The 11,615-nt window shown below is 39.1% G+C and overlaps 1 protein-coding gene across 1 annotated transcript; it reads left to right on the top strand.

Moving 5' to 3' along the window:
• Positions 1-9,946: 9,946 nt before the first annotated feature.
• LOC139849400 (uncharacterized) lies at positions 9,947-10,690 on the top strand. The gene has a single exon (XM_071839056.1). It carries the CDS (start codon positions 9,947-9,949, stop codon positions 10,688-10,690), a length of 744 nt encoding a protein of 247 aa, XP_071695157.1.
• Positions 10,691-11,615: the final 925 nt, after the last annotated feature.

Raw genomic sequence — 11,615 nt, 5'->3', positions numbered from 1 at the left:
TTCCATAATCACTAAACCTAGTGATTAAACCCAATTACAAGTCCTAATCAAGGCCAATTTGTTCACCAAACCAAAATCCACCAACACTAACAATAAACCCGATTACTAGCATCACTAAACCCACTTCATGAGTCTAAATGAGTTTATCAACAAATCAAGTTCAAACCCTAACTTTGAATAGCAAAATCAACAATGAAATTCGGAGTTAGAACTTACCAATACCGCCAAAATGATGCCGTTGACGAGTAGAACAACTTTAATGCTTGAGGTTTGACCCGAAACAACCTCCTTCTTCTCCAAATGGAGTTCTCTCTCACTAGAACTCAATCTCTCTCTAGGGTTTGAGGATGAGAGTGTTTGATGAGTGAGATGTGATCCAAACTGATCAATGGATCAGTTTTGATGACTCTAAACCGACCCCAAGTGAAAAGACCAAAGTACCCCTCATTTAAACCTTTTAAAAAGGCTGAAAATTGCATCAGACGGGTTCGGCGCGCCGCTCCAAATGGTGGGGCGCCGCTCCAACATGCAGGTCAGATTTCAGAAACTTGTTTTGGCCATAACTTTTTGACCGTAGCTCCGTTTTCGATGAATCAAATATCGTTGGAAACGTAATAAGATATTCTATCCAATGGTAAGGCTTTGAAACATCAACTCAAACTTCATTTGGGGTTGAAAAGATACGTACACACCTTGTCACTTCGGACAACGTCCAGTTTCCTTCGACGTTCGAGCAAGCAACACGTACACTTCATACACGCATCATACACCATAAATACATTATGTACAATAAATATTTGGGTCTTATATATGGGCACACCGTACTACTTTTAAGAAGAGCACAGGTGAAACACCCTTTATTTTGGTATATGACTCTGAAGCAGTAATTCCCGCTGAAATTCTTGTGCCAACGCATAGAGTTGCTAATTTTGATGAAGAAGCAAATGGCGAAGCTTTGTGCGAAAACTTGAATTTAATAGAAGAGTGAAGATTAATGGCTACTATCAGGGAGGCAAATAACAAACAACAAATTGCTAAGTATTACAACAAAAGAGTGCGCACATTATCCTTTGATGTAGGCGAATGGGTAATGCGAAATAATGATGCGAGTAGAGCAGAAAAACTTGGTAAGTTAGGACCCAACTGGGAAGGTCCTTTTCAAGTTGTTGCTATTAACGCGGCAGGATCATATAAACTCGCAGACATAGAAGGGCGCAATCTCCCTAATGCGTGGCTTGCTGCTTTATTAAAGCGATATTATGCATAAACATGTAAAAAAATAAAAGTGTTGGCCAATGTACATACGCATTCAAAGTGCAGCTTGAGATATAAAAAACAGAAACGCAGTTGCTATTTTTCTATGATTTTTTATTTTTATTTTTTAAGTCTTGATCACACTTACAAGAATATGCCGAATAAACACTTGTAAGAATATGCGAAAAGCTTGTTTATATTTGTGAAATTAATAATAATTCGCGGCATATCTATAGTTTATGGAACAGTTTACAGTGTTTAGTTTTAATATACTAATATGTTTTGGGAAGGCTAAGTCGCGTAGTGATGGCATTGCCCACTTACGCAGACGCTAATTATCGTGAAAGGGTGTTAATTTCCTAAGTGTTTGATTTTGCCAAACTTAGATGCTTCGCGATGCTAATTAATTGCCTAAGGATCGTTTTGGCGGACTTAAAAGATTCATAACGTATAAATATATACAAATACAGATGGTTTCACAAAAGTACATACTTATTATGTGCACGATAATAATAGTTGGAAATTGCAAAGGGCAAGTCTATGTTATGAATATTATTGACAAAGCGCTATATAAATATAATACCTTTTAAAAATATAAAAATACAAAAATTTTATTAATGATAACGCAGAGATAGTTGCGCGCTGTTTTTACACAATGAAATTTTATTCCTTAGATAAGTCAAGCTTGATGATGTCATCTGCAGTGGCATCATCCTGCTTGCTTATCGCCGTTATTTTTGGGATAGGAATTTCCGCTATGCTTTCCCTAGCAACAGCAAAGGCAGACTGAGCATCTGCCACAAAGCATAAGCAGTCCGCTATGTCAGTCGGTAGGTGTTCTGGCAAAGGGCAGTGCATGGCAATTTGATCCATGAATTCCATCCTTTCGCGCAACTGCAGCGCAGCGGTGTATGTTGAAAATTTAGCAGAAACAGGGTGCGAGTTGAGAATTTTCCTTGACAACTCGGGCAGATGTTGGCGAAGCTTTGTGAATTCAAGCTCTGCAGAAGATTTAGCAGCTAGAGCATTTTCCCGCTCTGTAGTAAGGTTTGCAACATCCTCTGTTAGCGCTTTAACAGTAGCTTAAAAATTGTTTTCTTTATCTGCCGGAGCAGAAAGTTGTTGTTTTAAATCATCAACAACAGTTTTTGTTGCGGTAAGCTCATAAGATAAATCAACACAGTGCTTTTCACTATCTGCAACTTTGGCCTTCTCGGTAAGATATTTGGCCTTCTCAGCCTCAAGAACATTGAAGAATTACTTTTGACGGCACATCATGTCGTACGCAGAGTTGAACGCCATGTAGAATTTCTGCACGAAGCAATTGTGTGCTTCAGGTGCAGGCAGCTTCGCGAACTCATGGCGAAGCTCGTTAGGAATTTCCAGCTTCATCTGATGGCATTGATCTAGCACCGCAGAAGAAGAAGTGTAGGTTTATCCTGATAAACCGTCAACTCTCACGCCATAGGAGTCGGGTGGAGTGCGGAATAGTTCAGTGATTTGATCAAAGGGGTTAGGGCTGGGGAAAACTTGATCACCGGTTGAATCAACTGCGATAAATTTATAAATTAGCGAAAAAGCATAAACAACGCAAGTGTTGTAATCATGAGGTAATGTTCAGGACTTACCCATTTATTGCTCACCCTCATAATCGGATGAGATCAGATTATCAAAAAGGGTAGTGTCGCGCTGTTTTAACTTCTTGCTTTGCGATGATGGCGACGTCTGGTATGGTCGTTTAGCAGAGCTTGGTTTGGTGAGAGGTGATTTCGAAGTTAAGTCAACAAATGGAATTGCATGCTTTTCCTTCCCATATGATGTTGTTGATTTTGATTCTGGACTCTTTAGTAGTTTTGTAATTAGCGTTTTCGGGTTAACTTTGCTATCAACCTCGTCGATCTTCATTGTTAATGGTAAAGAAGTTGTGAATAAGTTAAAAATTGCGAAAATTGGCTGTGAATTTGATTAATTACAAATGTTTTAAGTGGCGAGTAAGAATTTTGTGGTCGACGATGCCGATATATATATAGGTGAGACGGGAATGTTAATCGGTTATGATTAAGTATCCATCATGATAATTAAACGGTAACAATTTTCGCCAACGGATAGAAACGGTAACTTAGTTTAATCCAACGGTAAAAAAGGCATAGCGAACAACTCAATGCGGTTTGCGATCATAAAAATTGCAAATTTTATTTTTCGAGTTTATCATGATACATTTACTATGCGAAATGTACCATAATAAACTGGGGGGACTTGATCATATACATAGCATTGTATATGTATATTTTATTTATTAAAGGCTAAAAACAAAAGTTGCGCGAAGTATATTCAAAAGGCTTGACATATTCGCTGAAAATTAAGTCTGCGAATTATGGCGCGTTAATAAAAGACTGCGGGTTATCTTCGCTAAGTCACCGCGGATAGTTAGATAATACGCATACCGCGAATATTTTGAATATTATAAATAGGGAGCTTGGCCTCTCATTTATAGGTTGTTGATTCCTTGCCATTTGCCTGGACCTTTGTAATTTTCACTTGTGACTTTGCCCAAGGAACTTTTACATTGTTTTAAGGTGAATCATACTAATTAACAATCAAGACTGGGTCGGGGTGGTTGATCACTTGATTGAAAAGTGAAAGACGATCATCAGGACCTAAAATAATCATCAAACATCCCATTCACCATCTTAATGTGATTGCACTCGATCCTTAATTAAACATCTTTGTAATATAGGATTGATCAATCATCTCGTTTTAAACCCTAATCCTAAAATTGTTTAAATCAGCTGATATGGCCGAAACGGACAGTTTTATTTGTGTGGTGTCGTTAGGTCGCAATACGTCAGAATCAACCACCAAGAGGGGGGAGGGGGGTACTGTTTTGAATTTATATTTAGCGGGGCCTAAATCGTACTACTCCTTAGTATGAGTAAGGGAAGTATGACCTAGAGTCGTATTTTTGAGATATCAGTAGAATCGAACCTATATTTAAGCCTAAGATAGTTAAAGTAAGTGCATACTATGATTTCATCAGTTATTCTGCCGAGATTATGGAATGCTGGCTCATGAATAGGCAGAGGCCTTGTATTCATTACACTGGTCCTAAACGCCCCTATCATAAGACATGTCACTGGGTACTGTGCTAGGCTTGAAGATTCTGAATAGACAGCAACGTCCCTTACCCCCGACGCCCGTGCAGTCTGACTACATGCATACACGTTCAGACGGCTCATCCAATTGAGCGACTCGGTTGGGTGACGTATTAACATTCCACAAAGGTTTAAACTTTCTTAAGCATAATAGAATACATGGTTTACCATATCCGAGAGACGTGATGTGTTTCAATGCTTTTGTTAATGATTGATTTTAAAAGATAGTTAGGCCCTTAAAAAGAGTTCAATCATAAAGAACACCATGGCCAAGTCAAGCTGACTTCCATGAACACGTTCGGTTATCCTAACGATCCAATCCTTTATGTGTCTAAACAAACAGTTCCTTAATTAACTGAGAATCCCTCAAGCGGGGTGCAATGCTTGAGACCGCGTTATGGTGCAGTGTACTACTCAACACTGACCGGGTTCCATGGCCTTACTTAGCAAAGGTACAGCTTACAACAACCGCTGTGCATCATCGTGCACGTACGAAGTTTATATGCTTGGTGACTACACTAGCATGGTCTGGGACTGACAATGTACTAAGGGTCTAGTCAGATGTTTCACTACGAAAGAGTCCTTAGTCAGAATCCAAAGCTCGATAGACTTACTACAACCGGTGTGCCTAAGTTGATCTTACGTTGTATCTGAGAGACTTCTCTTACCAAGGGGTGACACAGATAGTGTACTCTGAATCGGGGTTCGCGACTTCCCAATAACAGAGCCAATAACTACGTTCTATTAGTTGAAAAATCAATTGAGTTTAAAGCATAATCGAAAAGCATTTCAACAACATACACAAACCATAATATTATTTCGGCATTATAACTGCTTACATCATAGCATTCACTAAAGATAACTACTCACTAATCAAGGAAACAATATCACAGAACATAATGATAGAAGACATTATATAAAGATAAAGGATAGAAGTACCAGTAGATTAAATGAGTTCCGAATACAAAAGTGACAACTTCAAGACTCCAGACCGCTCCTAATACAATCTTCGGCGTTCTTCTCCGGGTACTAGGTTTCCCGTACGGAGTCGAAGACCTTAAAAGTATGACTAATATTGTACAAGTGAGAGAAAGAAGTGAATTGAAGTGTGTGTTGGAATGAATGACAAAGACCCTTTAAATAAGCTAAATTTTTCCCTGCAAACGGCTGGCAGGCCGTTTGCAGGGGCCGTTTGCCAAGCCAAGCCGTTTGCAAGGGCCATTTGCCCTGGCCGTTTGGCAGGCCTTTTGTAAGCCAGAAAAGCCGTTTGGCAGGCTGTTTGCTTGCCTGGTCAGCTGGATTCCCTGGATCGTAACTTGATTTCTTGTCTTTCACCGTTTTCGCTCTAGAATCTTCGTTTTAGCTCCGATTCTCTTGATTCTTTTTGTACCGTCTTCGTAATTACTAGTTCTTCAATTCTAACCGACGAAGTGGGTATTTTGCCGACAAAGTTCGAATCTTTCTTGTTTTTGGGCCTTAATACTCGGGTGAAAACGTGACTTTTTAGCCGATATCAAATATCCCACACTTAGACTTTGCTTGTCCTCAAGCAAAACTCTTATTTTACCTTAAGAAATCTTTTCGGAGTTTCTTTTCTAATAGCCTAAGCGGTTTGCTTTTTATTATAAGAGCAGAAAGATAAGGTGAGTCATCTATGTTATAATTGAAACTATCTCTGCAAGCATGCGAAGAGGTTACATGACATAGGCTAGCTTTCACGGGTCACTCAAATCACACAAGTGTTTAAGGTTCCCTATAAATCTAAGAAATGAATTCACTCATAGCCAGTCATACTGCACCCATCGTCATAGGCTTGATAAAGACTCAAATACTTGCTACTAATGTGAGAACGGTAGTAATCTTAGCTTCTAGGTCATTTGTCAATAATGGAAAGGAATTTTGTAGTGGTAGTGAAGTTGTTTTTGAGGGGTGAGAGAAAAGGGTAATGTAGTCTTTATATAGACTTTTATTTGGATAGATAGGAGTGCTGAAGTGTTTGAGAAGCACTTTTGAACTTTTCTTCATTTGATAATCATTTTCGGTCAAGTTTTTTCTTTGGCGTTTCTCTTTATAAGTTCTGCTCTCAGATTTTTTTTAATTTTTTTTTTATTTTTTTTTTAAGATTTCATCTCGAGAAACTTTTTGCCGGTAAACTTTTTCAAGACCTTTGCCATGATACTTGAGAGGTTATAACATCGGGTTTTCGGAAGGAATCTCATTTTCTGAATTTTTCGTGTAATAGTAAAGATGATGTGGATGTGGTGGAGTAGAGGTAGTGGAGGTGCGGAAGGCTTATTTTTTGACAAATGGCTAGCTCTTCTGATTATAACCGAATCACGTTTCGCTGCTTTGGAAATGTAGATCTAAAGCAAGTTCTGATTCTATGCACAGACATCAGCACTCTAAACGGAAAATAGTGAAGCATTAAAGATGAATGCTGGTCTTATTTGGGGTGCCTCACCATAATCAATTTAGGTCAATAATAGCTTAGTCATGCAATGCTCTATTAGAGATTTGGTTCATCCTAACAAGATTTCCACCCTATTAAGCCTTACTTTTATTGACAAACATTTCAGGTTTTCAAAAATACTTTTTTGAAAAGGCTTTCTCTTGTTAAAAATTTTGAAATTTGGCTTAAGAACTTGGAATCTTCGTAATGGGTTATTTTAATACAGCATAAAAAGATTATGCCAACATCTCAAACTTAGACGAACATTGTCCTCAATGTTCCTAGTGTATCCCACACTTAGGAGTTTTAGTTGAAGATTTAGGAGTATTTTTCTAGTGTTTAATTGGGTTGGAATCCCACACTTAGTGATAAGCTAGGATGTGGCATAGTTTAAATTTTGAGCTAGTAGCGGGAAGAAAGAAATACCCCTAGCAGATGCGGCTGGCTTTGAATCCTTGCGTCTTTTATTGATCGGCTCATTTGTCATCCTTTATTCTTCTACTCTACTTTATTGCACGGGTTGCCTCCTGAGAAGCGCTTTTGTTTAAGGTCGTTGGCTCGACCGTAGTGATGCTTTAAAAAGCAAACATTCCACGCTGATAGTTATAATCTTGGTCTTCTCGAGGGAACGTGAGTCTTGGCGAGTAAATCCTGAGAAATTTTCGGACCAATAGTGGTAGAAGATGCGGTACTTCTCTTGAAGATCTTCTGAAGGATAAGAAGTGCGCAGTTTCGGCTCTTGATAAGTCTTGAAGTTCGATGAGAATATGATCCACGGCTCTGCTGGTTGACCCATGAATGTCAATCATAGACACAGTACTGGTGGTGATTGTTTCTCTGATGGGATGCTCATTTCGGAGGTCTTCAAACAATGTTAGAAACTGTATCTTTAGAATATCGAAGACTTCGGAATGGTGATCTCCACAGTAAGAGTCTGTAGCTTTGCATAGATTTATTAAAAGACAAAGCTGAAAAGAAGTGAAGAGCAATCCTGACCCGAGCATCAATGTCACCATTTTTGAGTATATCTCCCGACATCCGACTTTAAATGTGAAACTTGGATCTGTAGATTCGTGGAAGATACGTGATATCTGCTTCGTAACATAGGTGGCAATGTTGACTCGGTCTGGTTCAAGATGAGAGAACGGATTGTTGCGCCTTACTTCCTCCGTAACAGCGTCTCGTAACTCTTTGATAATCAGATCAACATGGTAATCAATTGTCACGTAAATCACTAGTATGTCTGGTGTGCTTTCGAAATTATCTCTTTACAAGAGAGCGAAAAAGCTGTGAATATCCTCGATCATTTGCAAATCAGAGTGATAAGTCAGGCGTCCGGTGGAAAAGATCCATATGCTTCCGGATGAGAGTCAGTAGTGCTCGTTGGTTTGCTGAGAACGGAAGTGTAGATCCGGCTAAGGCGTTAGTAAATGATCTTCTGATCTCTACAAAATCTTGTCTCAAGAATAGTGTGAACCACTGAATTGTGCTCTCGTTGCCTTTTTTCTCGGTAGATATGATCGTGAAGAGTATTGATAAAGTCTTGAATGCGTTCTTCTAAGATTTCAACATCATTGTCTTCTCTTTGGAGATAAAGGTTGTATTCTTCTCGGATTTCCATAATTCGTTCTGTTAAGCGTAGCGTGAAATCAATTGTTGATTTATGGATGGCTTCGAGTATATCTTCAAATTCAGCGGTATCATTGATGAAGGTTATCATGTTTGTGTGTATGGATATGACCAGAATTCGATCTGAAGAAGAGTCCGGCTCCCCTTGCACTGGTTCGGTTGGAGAGTGTGAGTTATTCAGAATGTCTTCATGTTGCTCTTCCTCGTCATCATTGTTACAGTGTTCTTCTGAGGATGTGTCTGATGAACGGGTTTCTTCAGTATTCTGATTCTCCACTTTGATACTTGCAGGATCAATTTCTATATCCTTAACCTCAGCCTTGTCAGTCTTCTTCTTGAAGTGAATGATTAAACTGTGATCTTCTGTCTCAAGCCTCATTAATTCTTCGTGATGCTCAATGCTCAGAGCGGGTATTATTGTTGTTTCTTTTACATCTTCCATTTCCTCTTCCTCTTCAGATTCCTCCTCTTCCTCTATTTCTTCGTTGGGATCCTCTTCTTCCATTTCTGGGTCGTCTACAGATTGTGATTCGACACCCATCTCGATATTATCGGCTAGTGGTGAAGACTCATCATCGGAAGTGATCTATCTGGTGGAAATAGCAAACATCTCTGCCTGTCCAGAAAGATCGGTTGGTCGGTCAATTTTGAAGGTAACGCTCTCCCCATGTGATCGTAAGATCAAGGTTTGATTGTACACATCAATGATAGTCCTAGCCGTATCCATGAAAGGTCTTCCTAACACTACTGGTGTGTGTAGGTCTTCCTTAATATCCATTACTATGAAATCCGTAGGATACAAGAATTTGTTAACTTTCACCAAGACGTTCTCAACTATGCCCTTAGAATATCGAATTGTTTGATCAGCAAGTTGGATTGTCATTTTAGTTAGTGACAAGTCTCCTAACTCTAATATCTTGTAGAGAGAGTAGGGGATTAGGTTGATACTTGCTCCTAAATCTGCTAGTGCATGAATGGTTCCAGATTGGTAGATTGAACACGGGAAAACGAATCGGCCCGTATCTCCTAGCTTTGGTGGTAGAGAGTTTTTGAGTAATGCAGAGCATTCTTCACTCAGGGAAATTTTGTTAGAATCTGGTATCCTCTCATTTGTAGAGAGAAGCCTTCGTATGTATCTCTTCTGGTTGAGGACTTTGGACATAGTGTCCAGGAATCTTCCATCAAGTTTGAAGGAATCAAGCTTAGATGGTTCCTCCTGTAGCCTTCCAGGATAGGGTACACGAACTGGAGTTTCAGGGGTCAGCTTTTGAATATATATCGATTTGTTCTTGAGCCTGGCTGACCTTCTCCATGGTTCTTCCTCAGGGATTACGGAATCCATTTGCTTTGCTTCTTCTATGTGGGGATTTTGCAATGAAAAAAAATAGGATTCGTAGATGGAACTCTACCGAAGCCCAATCCAGATTCGAATGATTACATGAATTGGCAACGGTGTAATGCAATGGTTCGTGGATGGCTGGTGAGTTTAATGGTAAAAGAGATCAAGAACAGTGTCAAATATGCAACGACGGATAGGGATATTTGGACTGATCTTAACGAACGATTCAATAAAGACAACGCACCAAGGGCTTATGAACTGCGTAGAATTCTCACCACAACCCATCAAGGTAATCTTACCGTGTCAGCATACTACACTAAACCAAAAGGTATATGGGATGAAATTCAATCTGTGAGCCCTATGCCTACATGTACTTGTAATAACTGTACTTGCGGGATTGGTAAATCTATTGTTTCGATGCGTGATAAAGATAGGTTATACGATTTCTTGATGGGCTTAAATGAAGATTTTAGTACAGTCAGAACCCAAATTTTGAGCAGTGACCCTATTCTTACTGTTGGGGCTGCGTTTCACCTTGTAAGTCAAGATGAACATCAAAGGGCAACTGGAAATTATAGGACTCACAATACTGATGCAACAACTTTTCTAGCCTATGGAAGAAACCCACGTGTACCAAGAAGACAGAACAATCAACATCGTGGGAAAACTGAAGAAAAAGAATGTACATACTGTCAGAAAACGGGTCACACTGTTGATGGTTATTTCGAACTTATCGGATATCCTGACTGGTGGTCCAAGAAAACCGCAGGTTTAAAGAATCAAACAAATCGTTTTAAGATCAACCTCATGATGATAAACAGACCGCAAATCTCTCAAGGGAAGATATTGAACATCTGCTACAACTGATAAAGGAGTCAAAGGCCAAGGATACAAAACCAATCGCTAATACCACAGGACTTACATTCGAGGAGCCTAGTTTGACTAGATTCCAAACTCCGAGGAAAAAAAAGAAAAAAAAAGGATGAATTCTCCATGGTGAACCAAACAAGGTTCAAGTCGAACTGGGTTCACGTTTGGAGACTGAATATTCCAAGAAAACTAAATAAGGTCCAGTTGGACTGGGTTCATGTCTGAATATCCTCGGCGAACCATGAAGGTCCAAGAAGACTGGGTTCAAGTCGGGGAGATGAAAACTCCGGGCGAACTAAACAAGATTTAAGAATGAACCGAGTTCATGTCCGGAGCTTGATGATCAAAATAAACAAACAGAGTATTCATCTCTGATCAAGAATCAAATACAAAGTATTCGTCTCTGATCAAAATCTAATGGAGGAACCTTTACCAGCTGGATAGTCGCAATCTAGAATTTCTGTTAAGGCAGCGGTGGATCAAAAGGTGGAGGAGACTACAGATGGAATTCTTTCGTGGCAAGTTGGATGTTTGATATCTTCACATTCCAACTTGAGGGGGAGTGTAGAAGTCCATTATAAAAGTCCATTAAATATATATGGGCTTATGACTATGACCTATTAAAGGAAGACTCCTACTGGGAATCAAATTGATATACGACTTCTACTGCAATTCTTATTCTTCTTATTTTTGTATCTATAACTAAACTTGTTCTGTACTCTTGATTCAATCGAATGAAATAAAACAATTGAGTATTCATCTCAATCAAATTTTACATTAAGACACTCGAATACCTCCGATTCTTCATCACAATACGCACAATCGTAGATCGATAATCTCTTAGAATTAAGTTTTTTTGACGAGATAAATATTTTGCAAAACATTAAACATAAGGGTGTTTTTTAAGTTTGAAAATTATAAT

The sequence above is a fragment of the Rutidosis leptorrhynchoides genome, chromosome 5 (genome assembly GCF_046630445.1).
Source record: "Rutidosis leptorrhynchoides isolate AG116_Rl617_1_P2 chromosome 5, CSIRO_AGI_Rlap_v1, whole genome shotgun sequence".
NCBI classification, from domain to species: domain Eukaryota; kingdom Viridiplantae; phylum Streptophyta; class Magnoliopsida; order Asterales; family Asteraceae; genus Rutidosis; species Rutidosis leptorrhynchoides.
This window is presented reverse-complemented; position numbering and strand designations above follow the sequence as displayed.